A 26,242-nucleotide genomic window follows, 5' to 3' on the forward strand; every position below is an offset into this window, starting at 1 on the left:
CAGAATCCAAGAGGAGAATTTACTCCCTAGAGATAACATTTCAAAAAAAACAATCTCAGCTAAGTAAGAATAGTGGCTCATGCCTGCAATCCCGGCATTCAGGACGCAGAGGCAGAGGATCTCTAAGGCCAGCCTGGGCTACAGAATGCTCCAGGAACACAGTTTCCTGTTTCAAAAACAAAAACAAACAAACAAAAAGAAGGGGAAAAAAGGAGAAAAAAATTTAGATAGGACCCCCTAAGTTACACAGGCTGACTCTTTAGCCCGGACAAGCTTTGAAATTGAGATCCTCCAACCTCACACTGTCCAGCCCCCAGAGTACATTTTTTATAATCTTCTGTGAACTATGTTAGCAAGTGATCCTTCTGCTAGACTCTCTGTGGATCTGAAGAATCGTTACCACATTGGAGAGAGCCCCTATGATCTAATTTCATATTTTCTCTTTGGTCTTAGGAAGCCTTAAAAGAATCAAGAAGTGAGGCTGAAAGATGGCTCAGAGGTTAATAGCACTGGCTGCTCTTTCAAAGGATCCAGGTTCAATTCCCAGCACCCACATGGTGGCTCACAATTGTCTGTAACTCCAGTTCCAGGGGATTTGATGCCCTTTGGGAACTTCGTCAAGTACTAGGCATACACATGGTGAATAGACATATACAGAAACAAAATACATACATACGAGCCAGGCTTAGTGGTGGGCATTTTTAACCCCAGAACTTGGGAGGCAGGGTAGGCAGATCTCTGTTAGTTCAAGGACAGGCTGATCTACACAGTAAGTTGGGGATAACCAGAGCTACATAGTGAGATCCTATCTCAAAACAACAACAACAAAAATACACATAAAATAAAAACACTATTTTAAACAGTAAACATTTTTAAAAAAATCAAGAAGCCACTTACCTGTATCTCCACTTCAGTAGAATCCGATCTCGGCATCGTCCCAGCCGCCAGTTCTGAGACAGCTTCACTCGTTCCTTTACTGGAATGCTGGTCATCCTAGGTGCAAACAGAACACCTCAGTCACTACAACTCATTACCAGTAAGAGAGGATTGCATGGCCTTACTGAGTCAGGACTTGGAAACATGCAGAATAGAATCAAATCCACACTAAAGGAATTATGAGACCAGGAACTAAGAACTCCTGTCTCTATCCATGGCTAATCAAGACATCCAAGCAGAAGTCTATGCTTTCAACTTTAAACTATCACTATCTGTAGTGATGTCAAAACAGTCTAGTGGAAACCATGACAAGAAAGAGCTAGAGCCACCGAGACAGCTCCATGGGCAAGGCACACTTTCCACAAAAGCCTTGGTAGAGAGAGAACTGACTGCCAGAGGCTGTCCTCCGACCTCCGTGCATGTGTCACACATGCACCTGCCCACACTCACAGTAATAAGATAAAAGACCGACGCACTGCTTCCTGAGACAGTGACATAATCACAGCTCATTTCTTTTAATTTTCAAGTACTGAAACTCCTAGATGTCCATCTTATAAAACTCCTGGATATCCTACCTTATACCAAACACAGAAAGTTTATATATAATAAACAAGCACATAGGGCTGGAGAGATAGCTCAGCGGTTAGGAGCACTGACTGCTCTTCCAGAGGTCCTGAGTTCAAATCCCAACAACCACATGGTGGCTCAGCCATCTGTAATGAAATCTGATGCCTTCTTCTGGTGTGTCTGAGGACAGCAACAGTGTACTCATATAGAATAAATAAATAAATCTTAAAAAATAAACAAGCACATAAAATATACAATATAAAGCTAATATTGGGGTTGGGGATTTAGCTCAGTGGTAGAGAGCTTGCCTGGCAAGCACAAGGCCCTGGGTTCAGTCCCCAGCTCAGAAAAAAAGAAAAAAACAAAAAAAAGAACAACAACAACAACAACAAGCTAATATTAATCTATCTAACTGGACCAAAAAAAAAAAAAAAAAAAAAAAAGCAAAAGCAAAAAAGGGCATGTGGGGTTGGGGATTTAGCTCAGTGGTAGAGCGCTTGCCTAGCAAGCGCAAGGCCCTGGGTTCGGTCCCCAGCTCCGAAAAAAAGAAAAAAAAAAAAAAAAAAAAAAAAGGGCATGTGTCTGTCACGGGATAGGCAAAGTACTCAGGACATAGAAAGCAAAAATCATAAAAGAAAAAAGCTAATGAATTAGACTTTATCGAAATTAAGACTTATCTCACAAAAATGAACATAACAAGTCAGAGTCTGAGGAAAATATTATTTATATGAATATACTAAAAATTCATATGTATGTATATGTGTATGTATATAACAACGGACTCAGACTCAAATGAAATAGTTCTCCCTCTATGTTTAAGCTAGCCTTGATTCATTCTGTCTCAGCCTCCTGAGTGCCATGATTCCAGGCAGGCATCACCTCAGCCTCTCTATTCATATATTTTTAAAAGACCAACAAGGAAGTTTCCTATTTGATGATGGGAAAGAAAAATGGCCCAGCCACTGTAGCGAAAGGTCAAGCAGGGTTATTTTATATAGTTATGGGTATGAGTGCCTTTGCCCACATTCACATATATGTACCATGTTCATATGCAAAGGCCAGAAGAGGACATGAGATCCCTTGGAACTGTGGTTCTAGACAACTGTAAGCCACCATGTGGTTGCTGGGAACTGAACCCAGGTCCTTTGCAAGTGCTCTTAACAGCAGAACCATCTCCCTGCCTGCCTCAACTAAAAAAAAAGATTATAATAAATGAAGGCAACATTACACATGCTGTATTTCATTCACATGAATTGTTATAAGGGCCAATTAACCAAACATGAAGGAAAAAAAGCCCTCATAATGATGAGTGACCAACAAGGCAGAGGTAGGGACTGTCTGGAAAGGAGAACATGGAAACTTTCTGGGGTTTTAATGCCCTGTATCTAGATCTTGAAGGCCTTCGGGCATATCTATCAAAAAGGCATCAACTGGGCCACATGCGGTGTCACAGGCCTGTAGTCCTAGCACTCAGGAAGCTGGAGCAGGAGGACCATGAATTCAAGGGCACCTAGTGTACACAGCAGACCAGCCTGAGCTACAGAGACACTGTCTCAGGGAAACAAGAGTGGGGCCATCTGCCAGGCTCACAGAGCAAAGGCTCTTGCCACCAGCCCTGCACTGAGGTCTATCCTCAGGACCCACACAGTAGAAGGAGAGAACTGACTCTCACAATTTGTCTCTGATTTCCCACATGTGATACACACACACACACACACACACACTCACACACACAGATGTGCTAATTCTGTTTTTTTAGAAAACAACAAAACTCACCATCAACAAATTTCAAACGATCAAGTTTAAATTTGAGCACATTACTCAAATATAACGATCCAAAACCACTGTGTATACATTTTTAAGAAAACACATGCACTAATATAATCAAGGATGTGCATGCATGTTCATGTATGGAGTGTATTAGTACTGAAATGCACGAATAAACAAATGTGGCCAAATAGTTATGAGACCTTGACAGCGAGTGTATGAGTGTTCATTTATAGATCTTTCCTGTATGTCGACGGAGCAGTGGATACCGGAAGAAAGGGGTGAAAGAGGCAGGGACACAGCAGCCAGAAAATGGCAGTCTGGGGCAAAGAGACAGTGAAGAGTCCAAAGGCCTTTTTTTTTTTTTTTTTTGGTTCTTTTTTTCGGAGCTGGGGACCGAACCCAGGGCCTTGCGCTTCCTAGGTAAGCGCTCTACCACTGAGCTAAATCCCCAGCCCCCAAAGGCCTTTTGAGAATACATCCTTACACAGACTTTTGAAATCATGGGCAAGAATCTGAAATTTCCAATGTAGGTGCCTGCCCATCTGTGTCTCCATGGCTTCACATGCATGACTGTACAAGGTTTACTGCTTGGGGCACTCGGTGGTGACTACTGTACCTACCTAGAAATTCACTGACAAAGGAGACACACACATTTCTCTCTGTCTCAACCTACACCTTCATGTGTACCACCCGACACTAAAAGTCATCGACCAAAAGTCTCACTTTCGAGTCTGGTGAACACACATTTGAAAAGATGGCTTGGGCAGGCAGAAAGTTATCTAATCCGCTTATTAGTACAGAATGCTTCTGATTTGTAAAGTAGTGAGTGTAGAGGACTGAACTTTAAAGACATAGATACATATCACAGAAGTTTAACAGTATAAAAATGAGCAATCCTAACAGGGCTGTACTGGTGCACACCTTTAATGATCTCTGAGTTCAATGCCAGCCTAGTTTACAGAGCGAATCCCAGGATAGCCAGGGTTACACAGAGAAATTCTGTCTGTGGTGGGGAAAAAGCCATCCTCCTAATCCTAATCAAGATTTCCTTCTGTTTGCCCTTTACTCCACTCCTCTAACTGCAATATCTTATTTAAGCACGAGACATTTATGTATTTCCCAATTCTTCTACAATGTAATATTTAATAAGGGGGAAAACGTCCTATAAAATTAGAGAAGCTTGGAGGCAGTATGGCACGGGGTGGAGTGTGGCTCAGCAGTAGAATGCACGCATATTTGTTTTTTTTTTGTTTGTTTGTTTGTTTGTTTTGTTTTTTTTTTTCCTTTTCTTTCTTTTTTTTTTTTTTCGGAGCTGGGGACCGAACCCAGGGCCTTGCGCTTGCTAGGCAAGCGCTCTACCACTGAGCTAAATCCCCAACCCCCACGCATATTTGTAAGGCTCTGGATTCAATCCTTAGTATACATTAATAAAAAATAATTGATAGTGTTGACGAAACTGAACATGTTCCAATAAAGCAAAGAAAAAAAAAACTGATTAAGATGGCCCTCTCATACAATATGAGAATTTTTTTTAAAAAAAGGAAGCTTAGTTGGACATGATAGCACAAGCCTATGATCTTAACACTTAAAAGGTTGAGGCAGGAGGATTTACTGTGGGCTCAAAACTAGCCTGAGTCTCATACTGAGTTCCAAACCACCCTCAACTATTAGCAAGATTTTATCTCATTTTTTAAAAAGGGGAAAAAAATCAATTTGAGATAGTTTAGGTAAAAGAAAATGAAATGTACATACACACACACACAGAGACATGCGCCAACAAATGGTAGAAACGAACATATGGATTACAAAGTGTGTAAGTTTGTTTCTATAAATTTTAAACGCTGAAAGAGGTGGGGAAAAGAGATTGAAAGGTAAGTAACAGAGAACCTAACATCGCAAACACAAGTTTCATCCCTAAAACTTCTAGGGAGCTGATAAAAATCTATCCAAACAACACTCTGTCTTACTCTAGTATCCAGCCACCCATGTCAAACAGCCTGAGAACAGTCACATGGGGCTCACTCAGTGAAACGCTGAGAAAAACATTGCTGAAAACTACTTTACAGAGATGTACCTTAAACAGGTACTAAACACCGCCTCACCTCTGTTAAGGAGGAAAACCTGACAGGGTTTTGACTTCATAAGCATATGGGTTTGGTTACACATCAGTCGCACTGTCTTGTTGAACTCAGATTTCTACTGTGAGCACTGTATCCCAAACAAGTAACTCAAATGAGAGATACATTTGACAGTACATGGGCTGGAAGCAGGCTGAATGCTTGCCTGTGGGGGAACAGCACACAAATGCTTTGGAATAGACCATGTGCAACCTCCAGACAGAACAAATGTGAGGACCAGAACACAGAAACAACCGTTGTTGCTGAACAATAACTGTAAGATGAAGAAAAATACTGTTTCTACCGGTAACAGATCAGAAGAGCTGCACTGATGGTGCTTTAGGGCACGAGTGAGTTTCTTTAATATACATGCGGTTGATAATGTGGCAGCTTACCCTTAACTACATAGATTAAATAAAGCTCTGAAAAGCACAGAAAGCAGACTCAGGAAATGGGAATTGCCTCCAGCGGGTGTTGGGCAACTGCAGGTAGCTTTCTGTCTATGAAGTGAGGATAGGATTTCACACAGGGCTAGAGATGGCTCAAGAGCTGGCCTGCCACAGCCTGATGACCCGAGTCTGATCCCCAGAACCCACAATGGAGGAGAACACCTACCCCCACAATTGTTCTCTGGCCTTCGCTGCTGCTCAGGACTCACACACAGATCATGCAATTTAATAACAAAATAAAATATTAAATATAATTCACACAAGAGTGATAGTCCGAGAGGACACATAAGGCAAATTTATAATTTATAAAGCCATTATATCTCACCACAGAGACCAGTCTCTTGTAAACACAACTAGATCTATCAACTAATAGCCAGTATCAGTGATGTCACCACTAAATCTAAACTAGTAATTATTTCTTCTAATCAATGACTCCTCTACTATCAAACAATTTATCTTTTAGGCTGAAGGCTATCAGGATGGACACGCATGATATGATAACACTAAACTATCTTACTGAACTCGCCTATCAGGTGCATGTGGTCCGGGGTTTCACGTTACCAGAGAGCAACCTGTACCACGGGGAGAGAGAACTGAGGACAGGAAAGGAGCTGACCCAGAACTAAAAAAGCATACATTGTTCTGCCAACACTTCCCTGCAAGCCCCTCCCCACACCAGAGATAAGAGAGTTTGTAGTTACTCCTCTGCTAAGTTAGGTCTAAATTAACAGGCACAGGTAAGTTACAAATGGTGAATCAACATAGTTCCTAAATTAGGGTAAAGATGTTTGTCTATCTGTCTGGTCACTTAATAGTAACTAGGTGACACTTTACTGAGGAGAATGATACTCCCCTGAGGAGTCTCCACACCAAGAAACTTTCTTTCTTTTTTTTAAAGATGTATTTATTTCATTACATTGTAGCTGTTTTCAGACACACCAGAAGAGGGCATCAGATCCCATTACAGATGGTTGTGAGCCACCATGTGGTTGCTGGGATTTGAACTCAGGACCTCTGGAAGAGCAGTCAGTGCTCTTAACCGCTGAGTCATCTCTTCAGCCCACCAAGAAACTTTCAAAGTTGAGCTTCAAAAATGCTACCCAACAGCAGATACAGGCATTTTCTCTTAAGGTGAGCGCTATAGTCATTTACTCCAGGTCCCTCAAATCAGCTCCAGCTTTTACAAGAGTGTTCGTTCCATGTGGCTTTGACTCGGAAAAAGTACCACTTTGTTAAAGGCAACTTAACAGCTTTTCCCTCCCCCTTCACCAGTCCTCTTTGATAGCGTCCCTAGCTGGTTGCTAAACTGTATCTTAATTTTTATTGGCGTCCATTCATGAAAAATGACCCCCCACCATCAATAGTCTGCTCTCTCTGAGACCTGTCACCATCCAATCAGAGAGAGGGTAGGACCAAGCAGAAGAGTTCTTGAGAGGACAGAGGCTGGTGCGCCTTAGAAATCAACCAGGCCTCATTCTCATCCTTCAAATGCCTCCGGCTAACCATTTCTCCCAGTTACTGATATAAACGGAGGGTGCTCCCCTCAAAGGACACGATTAGTGCCCTGTAAATAAATCTCCCTGTGGCTGTTAATGCAAGGAAAAAATCTCTAACTTGGCCCATGGGCCTGGCTGAACTGCCATTTTCCCAGCCTCCTTCCCTTGCCTCAGGCTAATTTCTTCACCCACCCTCCATCTCAGCTTTCAGGCACTTAGTCACCATTAGAGTCTGACTGCATTCCTGGGTGCGCAAATTATTTTAAACAAAACAGCATGCACCTACTGTAAGCTACCTGCCCCCTTAATATCTTACTTAGCAAGTGAGTCCCAGGAGGCCGAAATAATCTAGGACATTACTAGAATGATCAATCCTTCATTTCCCCTCTCCAATTTCACACCCAAAACCAAAAAGCAAATAAATAAACCTGGTCTAAGAATAATGACTGTGTGTGTGTGAGTGTATGCACATGTTCGTGTGTGTGTGTGTGTGTGTGTGTGTGTGTGTGTGTGTGTGTGTGCGCGCGCGCGCACGCGAGTGTGTGTGTTAAGATCCTAAGTCTACGGAATCTCCAGGATAAGAAAACTCCTTGATCCCTTTCCTCCCAGCCCCATCTTAAAACAACACTCCCCAATGATAATTAGCATTGCCTACTCAAGCAACAGGTAAGACTGATGCTTTGGAACTTGGGAAGAACAAGCAAGTATGGAAAAAGGCCTCCCAACAGGCACTGGGCACAGACTGTGTAAAAGGAAGTTTGGGGCTTGGGTTTTCCCTGATTTTCCCTGCTTCCAGATCTTCCCCACGTTGCCTGAGCCCACCAGTTCTAACCAGCTAAGAGTGTAAGCCACCCACTGAGAAACGTGTAGTCTACACTTGAGCCAACACAGGTAGCTGTAATTAAGGTTCTGAAAAGCTCAATGAAATATTATGACACCGTGTTAAATTATCCCAAAATCTAGGGCAAAGTAAAATGGCAGGAAACACATCAACATGAGCAAAGACCACGCATAGGACAACACAGAGCTGATGAGAATGCCCTACAGCTCCCTTCAAAGGACCCCTAATGTCAACCCACTTTATCCATCTCACACCCACGGTCCACACTGTGCAACAGCAGCAGGCTGCTTTTTCACACTTACCCTGTACCCGTACCACAACCCCATGTGTAAATCACCGTAGGAGCCATTTAAAATCTCATAACAGTAAAGGTTTCTAAATGTGACATGAACTAACTCAAATGCATGACGAATCAGAAGCAGTTTTGACGGCTCGCCCATGTTGTATCGTATGACTTCACTGCAGCCTCACTTGGAACACACAACATGCACACTTTATATCGTGTGCACCTTCATACCACAACACCAACACTCACCACTGCTGCCTGAAACATCGTGGCTGAAAAGCAACTTGTGTTATAAGTTGCTGTATTTTTACTGTGTATACAACATTTCTACTCTTAGAGAAACACAATGGTTTGATTATGGAAAATGAAGCCAGAATTATTTTCTACCATTAAGTCCCAGCATGTGGGTATTAAATTAGTGTATCTTTGGATTATATTGTGTTAGGTGCTTGACTTTATTTTTTTTTAAAGACTTATTTATTATTTATATGAGTACACTGTCACTGTCTGCAGACGCACCAGAAGAGGGCATCGAATCTCATTACAGATGGTTGTGAGCCACCATGTGGTTGCTGGGAATTGAACTCATGACCTCTGGAAGAGCAGTTAGTCTCTTAACCGCTGAGCCATCTCTCCAGCCCAGGTGCTTGACTTTAAAATTGCTGTTTGAGTTGCCAACTTGAGTTTCATTTTTTAAAATATCATTACATTGGGCTAGGGAGGTGACGGCTTAGTTGACACCATTCTTGACACCAAGCATGAGGACCTGAGATCAGAACTCCAGACCCAGATTAAGAGCCAGGCATGGTGCTGAGTGTCCATCAATACACAAGCACAGGGAAAGGGAGGGGTCCAGCAAGTAAGCTATCATGCTAGCATGAGAATCTAAGTGCAGATTCCCTAGAACTCATATAAAGTCCTTATCCTGGTTAGGCAGAAACAGATGGATTTCAGGGGCTTAAGGACACCTAGTCTAGCTCAAATTCCATGTTCAGTGAAAGACCCTATTTCCAAAAAAAAAAAAAGTAAAGAAAAGAAAAGAAAGAAAATTACCTAGGAAGCGCAAGGCCCTGGGTTCGGTCCCCAGCTCCGAAAAAAAGAACCAAAAAAAAAAAAAAGAAAAGAAAAGAAAGAAAAAAGGAAAAGGGAAGGAAGGAGAAAGAGAATGAGAAATAAAAGAAGAAGAGGAGTGAAAAGGGATAAGATACCCAGTCTCGGGTTGGAGAGATGGCTCAGTGGTTAAGAGCACTGACTGCTCTTCCAGAGGTCCTGAGTTCAATTCCCAGCACCCACATGGTGGCTCACAACCATCTGTAATGGGATCTGATGCCCTCTTCTGGTGTCTGAAGATGGCAACAGTGTACTCACATACATGAAATAAATAAATCTTAAAAAAAAAAAACACACCCAGTGTTAACCTCTAGCTGCCACGTGCACACATACAAGTACACCCATACATTCACTCACATATCCACATACACACAAAAAACGCACTCGCACACATGTATATATGGCCACACAAACACACAGCGATCATTAAATGAAGTTTACCTTGAGATTATGCAGCATTTCCAACGATGTCTAAAATGGTCCTATGCCAATTTCAAACCAAGGCAGAGCAGGGTCTCAGCACGACACTCATGTCAAGGCCTCAGCCAGCTGGGAAAGCCCTCAAGATGCTCTGCCTGTTGTAGCATCAAATATCCAGCCACCGCCTAGTTGCAAAACCCAGCTCATCACTGCGTACTTCACCTTCAACGAATTGTGAAGTTATATATAACAAGGGGCTGCTTGAACTTTTTATTTGTATGCCTATCTTACATACGTTTACACCCGGGTTTTATAAAAAATTTATCAGGCAAAAAGCAATCAGGAGTGGAAAAACCTTAAGAGGCCCACCTACCTGTAGTGCTTGCCTCAGGAGCAACAGTCTACCTCTGTCCTTGACAATGCTTGCTTCTCTTCAAGAGACTAGTCAAATTTAACACTACCACTCCACCAGGCTGGCCTTGAACTCACAAGGATGCACCTAAGCCCCTCCCTATCCACTAAAGTGCTAAAATGAGAACTCCATACCACCAAATCTAGCCCATCTTGCCTTCTCAGCTCTCATAGGCCTGGGGCTCACTGATAAGGTTAGTCTGGCTAAACTCAGAGATCTGCCTGTCTCTTCTTCCCCAGCCTAAGCAACGACATAGCAAGACCCTATCTCAAAACAGAAAGGAAGCTAGGAAGGAAGGGAGATTTTTTTTTTTTTTAATTTAAAGAGATCTCAAAAGTATGGTTCTCCCTTTGGCAAACTGCACTTCCAACAACACCTGTAGGTCCAAAAGTTCTTCCTAGGGCTGAGGAGGCAGCAGCAGTTAACACCACTTGTTCTGTGCAGTGGTGTGTGCACGCCTGCAGTCCCAGCTCTCAGGAGGAAGAGGCAGGCACACAGATCTGAGTTCAAAACCAGCTGGGTCTACAGAGGGAGCTCCAGGACAGCCAGGGCCACACAGAGAAATCCGTCTCAAACAAACAAACAAACAAACAAACAAACAACAACAACAACAAAGACCACTTGTTCTTGCAGAGGACCTACGTTCAGTTCCCAACACTCACATGGTGACTCACAACTGTCTGTAACTCCAGTTCCAAGGCATCTGCCACCCTCTTTTGCTCTCTGCAGACACCAGGCATGCACACACACATACGTGCAGACAAAACACCCTTATACACACACACAAAATAAATCAAAAATTGTTAACACTCTACCTAGCAATACATGTGTAGTATAGCACATCTTTAAGAATTCAATGTACTTGGGGTTGGGGATTTAGCTCAGTGGTAGAGCGCTTGCCTAGCATGCGCAAGGCCCTGAGTTTGGTCCGCAGCTCTGAAAAAAAGAAAAAAGAAAAAAAAAAAAAAAAAGAATTCAATGCACCCAAATTCTATGCCAAAAATCAAAGCCGTCCAGAGCAGTTTCAGAGGCACTTGGCATGACATGCTCTTTGCCGGCGTCAGCTCAGCATTTGGGACATACGCACGTCTACCTCTCCTGTTAGATTTATAATCTGTAAGGCATTTGTCCAATGTGTGTTCAGCAAAATGTTAACAAATATTCGGCATGAAAAATTTTAATGTTCAAAATATTTTGGACAATGAAGGATAAAACAGAATCAAACAGGTTCCTCCGTTATAGGACTTCTTGATGCCTTTAACCTACAGTGGTACTGTGATTCCCAAGAGTGAGGCACACAGCAGTTCTGACATTCGCTTGATTACAGAATTAGTTTTCCGAGACTCCTACAATACAACTTTTAGAAAGGCTGATCTAGCACTTTATGGGAATAAGTGACAGTAAGAGCGAAGTCACTATTGGTGTGCACGTGTGCACGGACAGGCCTCCCCTCTGAGTCATGAATTAGGCCCAGGCTGACTTTGTTCTCTTGCCTTCTTTTCCCTGGACTTCCCATCTGAAATGTGAGGGATAATTACACCACTCTGCTTCCCAGGGTTACTTTTTATTGTTTTTTAATCTTAAAACTGCGTTCCATATTAATCACCCAAAGTAGCCAGACCTTAAAATCCCAAATGTCCCACTACCTGCCAAAGGGATGGAGAGATGAACCAGGCACCACCAGGCAGCTTTCACATCTCCAGTCTAGGCTGCTATGGTTAGTCTCTGCAGGCAAGAGAAGAAGAGTGGAAGGCTCTCCCCACGACATACGGCTGCAGGGAGCCCGTCGTGGTGGAGCACATACCACCACATCTTAATTTTTTTTTTTCCTTTTTCTTTTTTTCAGAGCTGGGGACCAAACCCAGGTCCTTGCGCTTGCTAGGCAAGCACTCTACCACTGAGCTAAATCCCCAACCCCCATACCTTAATCTTGATGTGTCTTCTCAGTACAGACTTTCTAAAGGAAAGCCAAAGACGCAGGAGGTCAAAGCTAGAACTATAAGAGAGAAAGAGTACTAAAAACTATTTCCTTTTTTCTAAAAGAAAGGAACTCATTAAGTTCGTGAACAGGGGAAATATACTGTTCCTTTCGGTAAAATAGCTCTCCAGGAAAAGTATCTCAACATATTTACTATAAAACAATTTAATTTCCCTGTCCCATCAGCTGCCACCTATCCCCACCCCACCCCCAAACTCCACAGATTGTGGATTTCCTCTCATTCTTGGCAACGTTACCAGAAGAAACATAATACCCCCTCCGGACTGCTCCCAACAGCTGCTAGAACAAGAAGGGGGAGTTAGGGATAGCCCTCAAAAGCTACCTCTGAAAATGACTCTTCCCTGTCCACACCGTGGAGCCAATGAGGTGACTTCTCTTTTTCTGATCCCTTAAAGCAAAAAGAAGGCCTGGGAAGGTGGCTCAGCTAGTAAGGACACTGGCCTGACACCCCGAGTTCAATCCTTAGAACACTTAGAGCATGGTAGAGGGAGAAAATCAGTTCCCATAGGCTGTCTTCTCAACTCCACCCACACCATGGCATGTGTCCGCACACACATACTCAAGCACATATGTACACCGATAAATACGTAAATGCTAAAATCTGTTCCAGCAAAGACACCACAAAGGCAGCAGTGTCTCCAGTCCGAGATGTCTATCTCTAACACATCTGTTCTCTGTTTGCCTTAAGATCGAAGCTTCACCTCAGAAGGGGGATTCCTCCTTTCCTAACTTGTTATTTCTGGAAACAGTGCCCTACTACTTCACGAGTCTATTATTTTTTGTGTGTGTTTATTTAAATCCACAAATTTTTTTTTTTTTTGGTTCTTTTTTTTCGGAGCTGGGGACCGAACCCAGGGCCTTGCGCTTCCTAGGCAAGCGCTCTACCGCTGAGCTAAATCCCCAGCCCTAAATCCACAAATTTTTAAAATTACATTTAATGTGGGGAAGAAGGGGCCGGGGAAGAAAGGGAGCGAGATTGAGGTCGGCTACCCCTGTGCCATGGTGCATGCCAAGGCCAGAGAACAGCTTGTGGGAGCTGGATCTCCTTCCACCATGTGGGAAGGAGTTCAACTCAGGTCCTCAGGCTTGGCAGCCTTCAACCCACTGAGCCATCTCACTGTTTTGTTTTGTTCTTTGTTTTGAGACAAGGTCTCTGGCTGTTCTAGAACTCACTATGTAAACCAGGCTGGCCCTGAACTCACAAAGATCCGACTGCCTCTGTCTCCCAAAAGTGGGATTTAAAGGTGTGTGCAATTGTGCCTGGCAAACCCACCAGTTTCCAGGTTGCACTTCTTATCAAACGCCAATGTAATATACTTCCGTTATTACTGGCCATCTGTCCCTAGTCTGTACATCTAATTCCATTCAGGCCAAGAGACATAAGAAGCAAAAACCTAGGACTTAATTCAGCAGTGACTCCTTCCTGGTATCATCACACACTATCAGGAAAAGCCCCATTACCAAGCAACAGAGGGACAACCAGTAAGCATTTAGTACCTCAGCTGAGACCACCAACAAAGAAGTTCATGGATGTCAACTGGGGGCAGAGGCAATATCTCTCTTCACCAAGGAGAAACCAGACAGAACCTCCAACATCATTCCCCAAAGGTAACGGCTAGAGCTGAGTGAAGACCGTGAAAACCATACAAGAGCTGAGGGAGAAAATATAACGTAAGGGACGGTTTGGAATAAGGAGTAGGAGGTGGTGGGATGAACTGGCTGACCCCAAATGTCTTTTCCACCTCTGACTCCTATGATTCTTTGACCTCCAATTTTGTGCTGTGAACAGGGAATGGAAAGTCAACAGACATGGTGATGATTTAAAGAGCCTGGTAGTCTGCTCTTGTCATTTAATGGCCTCTACGTGTATTTTTTAAGGTGTCTCCAAGCCCTGTCTTCATTTCACAGTTGTCACCTTTCTCAGCAATTTGAGCTCATGTCAAATGACAAAAAAGAGAGAGAGAGAGAAAGAATGTTCAGGCAATTAATTGTAGGCTAAAGAGGGGCAGGCAGAGAGCCCATTGGGTGGCCCATTCTTCCAGGGAGGGCCATGTGGACAGGCTGAAGAAAATGAAAGACTAGCCCAAGGCTGGGACAGGGAGCCAACCCTCTAACAAGGGCTCAATTCCTTTTCCAGATAGCCTCCTTCTGTTTTAGATAAGTGCTCCCAGGAGGCAAGACTCACGTGTACACTCTAAACTCGAAGGACGGTCACCTTGCTTCTGTGGAGTTCCACCTTAAAGTCCACTCTTCCGAGCAAGGCTGCAGAACAGAAGAGACCACCTCAAAAGTGAACTAAGCCTTTTCTTTCTCAGCCTCATCTGATGGTTGATACATCAGAGAACTTTTCTGAAAAGTCCATTTCTGTAGATGGGGAAAGGGGAGTTGATTTTTTTCTCTAAAACCCATAATCCATTTTTCCCCCTTTATTCCTTCACCTTAATTTTCAAAATTTACCAGAATCTGGCCTCAGGGAAAGTCAACTTTAATTTCTTCCTGTTACAGGGTTTAGAGTCAAGACCAGACATGAATCCAATGCCAAGGTCAACCCAGAGTTAAGGGTAAGTTGTCACACAAAGGAGATTCTTTTCTATGTTAAGTGCTCTATAATAATTACTTAAAAGTCTGTATGCTTTTTCAATAACCTTATACCACACCTGGCTTTCAGAAGCTCAACCCAAATTTTACTTCTACTAAAGGATCTAGATGTGCGAATGAATTCACAGAGCAGACTATGAAGTCTGCATTTCTCTGTGATCCTGCCTTGAAAGTCAGTCAAGTCACCCCTATGGTTCAAAGGCAAGGTGACTAGGGAAGGCAGGGACTATTTCATCCCTACAACTTTGGAGGTCCTCCTTCCTTCCAGTGTGCTTCTGAAGGTAGGGCCCGCACTAGACCATTTCCTGCTTCTGCAGGTGTATTTACTGTGAGCGTGTAAACTGAATCCTCCTTTTTATTAACTCAGAAACCATCAAAAAAAAAAAAAAAAAAAAAAAAAGCCTGGGGCTAGAGAGATGGCTCAGTGGTTAAGAGTACATACAGCTCTTTACAGCGGACCTCATTCGAGTTGATCCTTAACACCCTCATCGGGCACCAGGGATCCAACATCTCTGACCTCCCCAAGCACCTACATTCATATACACAGACCCACACACACCATAATTAAAAATAAAATAAATGTTAAAAAGAAAAGACAATAAGGCCTGTCTAACACTAAGACAACATATCCCTACAGGCAATACCTTGGGGGATGAAGGAGAGGGTGATCCCTCCCAAGTAAGGCAGAAAAGTATATTAAAAGGAAAAAAAAAAAAAGCCTAGGTTACTTTTGAGTTGCTAATCATTTTCTAAAAGCCTCGGTTTAGGCCTTAACACCATTCAGTTAGGAAAGGAAACTTCATGCTCCCCCTCCACCCACCCCGCTCCCCCCTCTGGTGGGGTGGGGAGGACTCTTAGGTGCGATCATTTTAAAACAAACAAACACACTGCTTATCTGCATCTATCTCACCACTCTGGATGTTACTCATCACTGAAATAGATACCCCCATCCTCCAGCCTCAAAGAGCTCCCAGGCTGCAGGACCGCCAAAGGAATGAGGCTGCATGCCAGGGCAAACACCTCAGAAGCTCTACTCCGAAACCCCTATTGTTAATTCTAGGCAGATCTATCACAGGCTAATGCAAAGCAGCACCCAGGGAACTAACCCGTCCCATTTGAGGATATGTAACACTAACACAAAGCAGGGGATCAAGTTAGCTTTAACAGAAATTGCAAGTGTTCGGTAAATGGGTTTCTATGCAGATTTTTCCCTCTCTTTGCTCTAATTATCAGTATCAGAATTTACAGACGGCACCCCTGTCCCCCCAACCCCCCATCAGTGTGTTTCTTGCACATCATATATGGACAGAGCTCAAGTCTGCTGCTATGTTCTTGCACACTGAGTTAGTTAGTGCCCGTCCCATTCTTCACTGCTGTATGAAACACTGCCTTGATTTTTATTATTATAACGAAGATATTTCTATTCCCCTAGGCTTCATAAAGCTTTCAAACAAAACTAATTTGAAATCAGATGACTGATTCAAACTACCTTTTCTTTCCCCCAAAAAGGGGGGAGGCAGAGAAGAAAAAAACCCACTTAGGCTACTTCTTAGTGTTCACTGTTTGGGCAAGGGGCCCAAAGGGAAGCAAATTATTTGTTTGTGGTTTTTAAGTGGCTCAAATGCCTTCAAGCACAAGTACAAGACCATTAACCAATCACAAGGAACCAAAGTAGTTCATCTTACTCAACAAAGGTACAATCAGTTAGGAACAGCTAAACTGAACAGGGCTTGCCCTGGGCCGGAAGGTCAGTAAACCTTAGCAGTTAGTGTTTCTGAAAATCAGAAGGCTCTTAAGCAGTAAGTGCAGTCCCTAAGCCCACAGGCTCTGCTGTCATGTTTGTGAAAACATTCAAGATGTGTGTGTGTGTGTGTGTGTGTGTGTGTGTGTGTGTGTGTGTGTGTCCCTCTAGTCATTAGGCAGGACTTCTAAATCAAACCAGGCCCACTTCTGACATAGGCAGAATAAAGGGGAAGCCAAATAATGAAAAGTCCTCATGGAAGGCCTTCCAGCAGTGAACACAGTCAAAGCTGGTTAGGCCTCATTTGACTGAATGGTGGTATTCCTCGTCTTTAAGGAGTTAAAACTCAGAGCGAGTAGGATTATGGCCTCCTGAGAAAGCCAAGTTTTTACTGCGAATTATAAGGACATACGTGTGTATCTGTTCTGCAATGAATCAGTCCAAAGCATGGACAGCCGCATTACGCAGGCAGCTACGTTCTGCACTCTGGGTGTAGGCACCCTGATGCTCTGAATGAACTGAGGTACCTGCCTTCTCTCTTCACGGATGACAACCGCCTCTCTTGGGGTTTACGAAGTCTCTGCAGCTGTCCAGAAGCAGGCCACACTGCTAAATGCCCTCCACCTGCTGTAACAGGCATAATTTCTCCCCTCAACCCAGAAAACAGAGCAGTGACCCCTGCTCTTTATCAACTGACACAGCAGTACGACTGCTCTGGAAGGACAATGCTTCGTGCTAGGACACTCACATCGAATAGTAGTAAAGCCATATGGATATCATTTGGCAGACTCTAAGCGCTTTGTACCAGAAATTCATTTCCATTTTGCTATTAGTCTCAGTTTCTCTCTTTTAGAATATCAGAAAGGAAAACAAACATAAACATCGACTCTTTCATTATCTACTGTAAGGAGCAACAGAAAGCCAAGCTTTGCTTTGTCTGGCTTGAATTCCAGTCATTCTGGACAACTGCTATTATAGTTCAATATTTCTTCAGTGAGTTACCATGTCAGAACACATGACGTATCTAAAAGAAAGATTATCTTTCTGAAACTGGAACTATATGCAATGAATATATATGCCAGTAAGGGGAAAAAAAGAGAAAAAAGTATATAAAATGTTTACGAGTAAACTTTACTATAAACTATTAGAGATGGAAACATTTAATTCTGATTCTTTCCCTTTGGGTTAAAAAAAGTTACTCAGATAAAAAAGGGGGGGGAATAACTCATATTTACAGGTGATAAGACTGCAGACCCATAAAATCCAAAGGAATCATCAACAAATTATACTAGAATAGAATACGTTAAACAAGACGATCAGGTTTAAAACTTACTAAAGTATGACACATCAGAAAGCATGCAGGAAAAGTGCATTTCTAATAAACACAAAACACAGGAACAAACCAGTAGCAAATAAAGAACGATGTTAGAGCTTTACAGTGAAAACCACAAAAATCCTTTCAAAGGCATAGAATAGTTTCGGTCATGTACTGAGTAGAACTAAGCCAAGATACTAACATTCTAACGCAGCAAGTCCAACCTGACCCTCAGAGATATCACACTCTATCAAGGAGCACCATGCTTAAAACGTTATGGTAATGGGAGGATACACCAGGAAGAAAAAAAAGTGAGAGTTCAGCTATAAACTGAACATACAAACCTATGCGTGTGTGTTTAACATACAGCAGTGTAAGCTTTCCAAAACAAATGGGGGTTAAAAAAGAATCGCTCAGCCAAGGGTGTAGCAGTAACTGAGCAGCCATTTAGAGAAAGATACAGTAAGAGAATTTCACTCCTTGAACCAAAACAAGTGTTACTGATGAAAATGTCATCAAAACAAAAAGTTACAAAAAAGAAAAATTAGTCGGCAATCAAAAATGTCAGGCCTGTGGGAAAATTATAAATTTCGTAGGCTAAGGGGGAGGAGCAGATTCTAATGAAATATAAAAATTCTATTAACAATAAAATTAAAAATTGGCCGGAAAATATACCTCCATCAAAGATGACAGAGGAGAGTCAAACATTTATGACCCAGAAAAATTCCAAATTTATAACAAAAACACCAAGACCCCAGTGACAAGGAGTAGAAAGAAACAATCTCACAGGTGAAACAGACACATGGCAAAATATTTATCCTGGCTAGCGATGAGCGATACAAAATAACACAGCTTTGGCTACTATCACCCACTAAAGCAGCAAAGGTTTTTGTTTTTGTTCTAATTCTCAGGTTAAATTGGTTCACTCATCCTTTGTTGGTACACTGTGACTTGGTCCAATACCTTTGCACATCAAAACCTTTGATCCGGTAATGGCTACCTTGAAATTTTTATTCTAAGGAGCTAACTTCAAGACAAGCTATGTCATGGTCCGTGACATGCCTCAAAAATCATTACATCATTCATTAAGCATTCATTCTGTTAGGATGGGTAAGTGCGGAGAGGAAGAGGGGTTCAGGAGTGTGCAACTGAAAAACTTTTAAAATGGAAATCAATGTGCATAAATGATGATTTCTTATGTTTTTTTTTAAACTTTATTATTCTCATATATTACAACTAAGCAAGAGCAGGGTGTGGTCTGAAAGCGTTTATCCTGACCAGTTCTGTACATGTCATACATGTTCTCCCCTTCCTGTTTTAAGGCCTACGTGTTTTAGGAATGTTTTGCATTCACAGGTCTCGGATCTTACTAGGTCAAACTGCCTGACTCGGATACAGCCTACCCCTAATCCAACTACTTGCCTCACACAGACATCTTTGGTGGGTCCTCCTGACTTAATCAAGTCCTAAAATATGTTGGCAATGGGACTACAAGATTTTTTTTTAAGGATCTGAGCCCTTTTCTGCACATTTTACTTGATCTGAGCCCTGCCGCCCAACAACCTTTGAGAGGGTGGGTGAGATGAAAGGCCACAAAAAACACGTTGGAAGACCCCCTGGTGGGCCTGGGTCCTAGAACCAGCAGTTGTGTGATCCTTCAGGGCCTGACTGACACACAGAACACAGGACACGGGGCAAGGAACCCAGGGAGTCAAACCTTTGGGAATACTTGAGGGTGAGGAGTATTTTAGGATGGCTAACTGTGAGTAGCCGCCCACGGGGGAGGGCGCTGACTGAGGAATGCTCTCCGGAAGTTTCCTCGGGTTGGGGAATCTTGAAGAGGGGTGACACCAGTATTCCTCGAGGGTGCTGGGGGAGAGGTGCTGGAGGGGGAGGGGGAGCAGGTCTGGGCTTCGGTATTCCTGGCTACACAGCCCCGAGCCGACCAGGCCTCGGCGCCCCGCCCTTTCCCAGGACGCTGGCCGGCCCGGGGCGGGGAGCGGGCGGGCGAGCGGGCGCTTACAGGTCGGTGCCGAGCCGCGTGAAGCCGGAGTTGAGCGAGGCCCGGGCTATCGGGCGCCAGAGCAGGTCGCAGCTGGTGAAACGCCGCAGCCAGCGGCACACCTGGGCCAGGCGGCCGAGGGCCCGCATGTCGAGGTAGGAGCAGATGAGCAGCAGCAGCTCCTCCGGCAGTCTCCAGAGCGCGGGCCCCGCGGCCGGACGGGTGGCCGGCTCCACAGCCGCTGCCCCGTCCTCGGCTGCCGCCGCCATGGCCGTCTGGGTTTCCGGGATGCCGCCGCACGCCTGACGCTCCTGCTCTTGTGCTCTCTCCAGGCTGTGGTCCTCCCGCCGCCCGGCCCCAACCCTACATTCCTCCTTCCCTGGCTCTGCGCTGCCCTCATCCTGCCTCCCGGAGCGTCTCGGCCCTTCTTCCTCGCCTCCCTCGCCTTCCTGCCCCCGGCCTGCCTCAGCCGCCGGCCCGGCTGCCTTCCTCGCCGGCTGCAGGCCCGGCTTCCCTTCCGCCCCGCTTCCTCTTCCGCCGTGCCCGGTGCTCGCTTTCCCCTTCCCTTTCCCTCGCTTTCCCCGCGCGACCCTCGCCTCCTGCAGTTTCCTCGCCTCCCCGCCCTCGCCTTCCCTAGGCCCGCGGTTCCCGGGGGGACCCGAGCGGCCCTGGCTGCTCATGAGCGGCCGCCGGGCCGGCTCGACGCACAGCGGAGCCGAAGACGCCACCGCCTCCTCGAGAGGAGGCGACATCACGACGGACCGGGTCACATGGGGCGGCGCGGGCCCAAGCCGAGACCCGCCCCTCACGCCTGTTTTTCGGGGTGCGAACCCCAACCTGGGCGCTGACATCCCCATCTTCTGGAGCACCAGGAACATCTGGTTGAAACATGTCATCAAGACTATATGGAGGAAGGAAGCTTGGGGGCTCACGTCTGTGATCCCAGCATGAGGCTAAGGCAGGAGGATGGCCATGAGTTTAAAGCCGGCCTGGCCTACAAAGCAAGATATTATCCAAATTCTTTAAAAAAAAAAAAAAAAAAGGAGAGAGAGAGAGATTGTTGAAAGATTCACAGCCAGAAAACGCCCCACCGAGGTCACAAGAGGAGCCTGTGGCTTCAAGAACCATCAAGGTGGAACCTCTACCCTCAAGTGTCCTTTTGGTCCCAGGAGGCTTCCTTTTCTCCAGGTGATGCCTTCTTTCCACAAGCCACATAGCAGATTCTTAAAAAAACTGCAAGTCAGAAGTTAGAAAGTCCCATTGCCCTTGGTCTCATGAAGGGTGTCAACCAAGATCCTATAGGTGTCCCAGTATGATTAGACAATATTTGGGGAGGTAAAAACAACCTTCGAGATCCTGAGTCCATAGCTCCCAAACCAAGAGCACATGGCCAATCAGGGATTTTAGTAGTCATCACACAGGGTAAGCTGATCTCCAATTACTAGGGATCCATTTCCTCTACCACTCACTGGATTCACCTAAGCCAATCTAAGAGCTTCGGAAGCATATAGACCCATTCGGTCCCACAGGGTCTGTGGGGCCGCTTTAATCACATGTGGCTTCTGGGTGTGTGAAAGGCAGCGTCTCCAGATCTGAGTATGTTATAAGCATAAGTGAGGTACACAGCTGAATTTGAAAAGCTAGACAGGGCAAAGAATATGAACTATCTTACATAATTCTATACTACATATTAATTATCAGTAGTTTGGACATACTGCACTGAGTTCAGTATATGTAGTATAATTGTTAGAAAATGTATTTCCTTTGTGGTTCATGTTATTTCTCCATAAGACAGCACTGGGCTTTGAAGGAAGACTTGGGAGAGCCAACATGGTGGACATACTAATAATCCTGGAACTGAGGAGCCAGAGGCAGGCAGATCTCTGTGGGCTCAGGCCAGCCTGGGCTATATACTGAGACCCTGTCTCCAGGGGAAAAAAAAGGAAGACGAGTTTCCTTTTCTTGAGTCTGTATAAGAACCAAGGTTTGGTGGCACACACCTGTAATCCCAGCACTTCAGGAGACAATGAAGTCATTACAACTTTAAGGCCAGCCTGGTCTGCAAAGTAAGTCCCACACTAGCCAAGGGTCTATCGGTAGTAAGATTCTGTCTTGAAAACAACCCAAAAGTTCATATAAGAATGATTGGAGATTTTTCTTTTGTATTTATACTTTTTAACAGCCATTTTTAAGGATCAGGAGTGAGTGAGACACTAGTTCTGAAAATCATTCAAAGCCTAGCCTAGCAGGGTTGCAAAACCATCATGTAACAAGGTCAGACCGGAATCTGGAATCACCCTAGAATTACTTTTTGATCTTAACAAAACAACAACAAAAGACCCCACCTACCTTGGCCCTTTAGTGTTCTGGGTCTGCAGAAGAGATAAATGCCATGCTTTACTTTGGAAGGGTAAGTGACATGATCCCTGTAAAATGCTTTGAACTCCTCTAAGAAAATTCTCAGTGATAGTTACAGGTCAAATCCTGTTACAAAAGCACACGTGCACACATCCCCTTAAAAAAAACACACACACACAACAAAGGCTTTGTGCAGAAAACAATTTCCAAATTCGAGGCCATGGTTTTAAAGAGTATTTGGGTATATTAGTGGTTGGTATGTAAATGAAATGGTAAAAGGCATATCTCAGTACAACCAAAGAATACACCCTGTCGCTCTGGAGATCATTCTAATACATTGGCTTAGTCTCAGGTATGATACTGTGAGAAGTCTGTTAAGGTAAAGGCGTTGGAAATTGAAGTGATGGTGGTATTAGGTCAACAGTTACGCATCCTGCTGCATTCGAGTGCTTTGAGCCACTCTGACAAGAAGACAGGGATGGATATAATGTATGATTTCAGAACCGTATTTAAATTTACATAATTTTAACTTGTTTTTCACATGCAGAACAGTTCATCCTTGTTGACTGTACCTACTGTTTAGTAGAAGACCTAGAGGCACTTTTTTTTTTTAATGTAAGTAGTCCAGTAAAACAGCAGGATTAAAATACACAATTAAATTAGCACAATTAAATGAATTAAGTGAAACTAAACTATCACTTAAACATATCAGATTGCAGAGGCTGAGGGGACAACCCTGTCACTGAAGTGAAGACCTGAGTTGATCTTCACCCCCAAATCCCAACACTACAAAGGTAGAGACAAGGAGATCTAGAGCTTAATGGCCAGCCAAATTTGCAAGCTTCAGAATCAGTGAGAGATCCTGTCTCAGAAATATAGAGCACAAACGAGGAAGGCATCTGACTTTGACCTCTGGCCTCCACACCTGTACACACACACACACACACACACACACACACACACACACACACACACACGAAGAGGAACATGTGCACACAGACACATAAATCAAGTTGCCAGCCAGGTGGGGTAATACATACCTATAATCACAGTTCTCTGAAGAGGAGGCAGGAGAGTTGGAGAGTTTGAATCCTGGGTTACCCAGTCAGTAAATAAAAGTGTTTTGTTTTAGTACTGGGGATTGAACCCAGTACCTCATATACGATAAGCAGGCAGTCTGCTACTACTACCATGTGAAAAACAGATGAGCTGCTTAGGTTAGAATTGGTGCTTTAGGACTGGTAAGGTAGGTCAGTGGGTAAAGTGCTTCTCCCCGACCCTGTCGACCTGAGTCTCCTTCTAATATCCACATGGAGAGAACTCACTCCCCACAGGATGCCCTCTGACTTTCTTCACATGTATACAGTTATTCCTCTACAATAATAATTACATGTGTGACCACAGCCAGTGTCACAAGAACTTTCTATATTGTCCTTTTTTTTTTTTTTTTTTTTTTTTTTTTTGGCTAATCTGCTCTGTGTAGCCCTGGCTATCTCTGTAGACCAGGGTGACCTTGAACTCACAGAGACCTGCCTGCCCCTGCCTCTGCCTCCTGAGTGCTGGGATTAAGAGTTTGTGCCACCGATGCCCAACCATAAGGAAAACACTGATGAGTTTTTCCCCCAGATGAGAAACTGGAAACTTGATTGAGTAGTTTCTAAGCATAAAGTAGCAAATCCTCTGAGTCTGCTCTCCAGGCTTGCATTCCAATGAGAATTTTACCCATACGCACAATAGAAAGGGAATGGAGCATTAAATCCAGGGTCCCCTCAAATCTCTCAATTAGTAATGACATACAAATACCGTAGTTTACTTGTGGCCATGAAGCAGTTCTAGAATTCAAATGAAAGCCGCCTGTAGGGCATGGAAGCTGCTTCTGGTTCCTTGAAATGGTTTTCTGTAATGTACAGCGCTACCTGAGGCCGTTTCCTTGGAAATACACATCCTCCCCACCCCCACTATCTTCCACCTTTTCATCACTCTCCTAGTTGCTTTTTATTTTTCTCCCTCCCTCTCTTCCCTAATGCTTTTCATAATCTCTATGCAACAGTTTAAGGGACCTATCGGAACTAATATACTCCTGCCAAAGAACATTTGACAAAGCGCTCATGTTTCCACTTCATTTTCTTCCTTAAACTCAGTAACGACCTGGGCTGATAAGATGGCTTAGTGGATAAAGTCCCTACAACCTCCAATCCTGAGGACCTGAACTGGATCTCAGAGACCCGCATGGTACAAGGAAACACCTCACCCTGAAGGTTGTCCTCTGACCTCCACACACACCGGCCGTGTCACATGCACCCATGCACAGGCCCACATGAACTTAAGGCACTGATAAATTTATTATGCATTACATGAACTATTTTTATTTGTTTCATGGGAGGATCATGAATGGCACTGTACATGAGTGAAGGTCACAGGACAATTTTTTAGGAGTCAGCTCTCTCCTACCGTGTAGATCCCAGGGCTGGACCCCAGGTCATCCATCATGCTTGAAGGCAGGTACCTGTACCCACTGATCATATATGCCAAAGAGGGTGTTTGAGGATGACACTAATTATGGTTATTTCCTGGTGAGAGAAGTTTTGGATTTAGCTTTTAGACTGTCCTATGGTACTTGAGTTTTAAATTTTTTTATTTACTATAAGCATATCTTTTTTTTTAAAAAAAAATCAATAAATCTTTTAAAGAGAAAAATTAAGTCATTGTGAGTCCAAACACACCTTCTAAAAAGGAGGTTGGAGATCTTACTTGGATTTGGTTGTTGTTGTTGTTGTTTTGGTTATTTTTGCTTTTTTGTTTGTTTGTTTTTGTTTGTTTTGAGACAGGGTCTCACTGTGTAGCTCTGGCTGGCCAGGAACTTGCTGTATAGACCTACTTGCCAGTGCCTGTATAGTCCTCGGTTGAAGGTGCAGACCTCCACAACCTGCATAGACCACCACAGCTGGCTTGCTTGGCTTGGTTTGGGGGGACTTTTGTTCTAGTGCTTTTTCTTTTCAAACTTCCGTGTGTGTGTGTGTGTGTTTTTGTACATGTAATCATGTATGTATGTGTGTGTACTAGTGTTTGTATGTGTACATGTAGTCATGTGTGCGTGTTTTAGGGTGTGTGCATGTAATCATGTGTGTATATGTGCACATGTGTGCTCATGTGTATAGAGGCCAGAGGTCAGATATTTTTCCAGTTTCTCTCCATTTATTTATTTATTTTTGGAGACAGTCTCTCAGTGAACCTGGGGTTCACTAAATTGACAAGATTCGCTGGTCCTGTATGCTGGGGATCTGTGTGTCTCTGCTTACAGATACACATCATCCAACACACCTGATCTTTCCGTGAGTTCTGGGCACTGAACTCGTGTCTTCATGCTAACTTTTGCCCACATGACAAACATTTTGCCCACAGAGATATTTCCCAGACTTCGAGGGGTTTTGTTTGTTGTTTTTGAAAGAGGATCTCATTATGTAATCAGATTGACCCCAAACTTGAGGTCCTCCCTGCTCAACTATTGACAGAATTTTTAACTAGCCACTCAAATTTCTTCAAACCTTATTTACCTTTTCTAATTCCAACCCTGGGAAGGTAGAGACAAGAGAATCAGAAATACAAGCTCCTCCTTAACTCATGGTCAATGTGAAGCCAGCCCAGGACACATGAGTCGCTCTGTCTTAGATAAATAAGTAAATAAATGTATCATGAAAGAACCAAGTAAAGGACAAATCTGAATATTAGAAAGAAGAGGGGCTGGGAAGATGGTTCGATGGTTTTTTGTTGCTCTGACAGAGGACCCATGCTCAGTTCCCAGCACCCACACGGTGGCCCACGACT

The 26,242-nt window shown here is 43.9% G+C and overlaps 1 protein-coding gene across 16 annotated transcripts in view; it reads right to left on the reverse strand.

Annotated features, from left to right (window-relative positions):
* Positions 1-23,050, reverse strand: part of Fbxw4 (F-box and WD repeat domain containing 4) — an 89,253-nt gene extending 66,203 nt beyond the window's left edge. For 15 of the 16 annotated variants that reach the window (XR_010053929.1, XR_010053930.1, XR_005487442.2 and 12 more), the window contains exons 1-2: positions 20,081-23,050; positions 898-993 (exon numbers count right to left, since the gene is read on the reverse strand). Coding sequence is in view for 9 of the 16 variants with exons in the window: in XM_039080412.2 (XP_038936340.1) it covers positions 898-993; positions 20,081-20,955 (971 nt within the window). In the remaining 7 variants the exon portion in view is untranslated. The remainder of the gene's footprint in view (positions 1-897; positions 994-20,080) is intronic. The other variant, NM_001107600.1, reaches the window with a different exon arrangement.
* Positions 23,051-26,242: the final 3,192 nt, after the last annotated feature.

The sequence above is a fragment of the Rattus norvegicus genome, chromosome 1 (assembly GCF_036323735.1).
Source record: "Rattus norvegicus strain BN/NHsdMcwi chromosome 1, GRCr8, whole genome shotgun sequence".
In the NCBI taxonomy this organism is placed as follows: domain Eukaryota; kingdom Metazoa; phylum Chordata; class Mammalia; order Rodentia; family Muridae; genus Rattus; species Rattus norvegicus.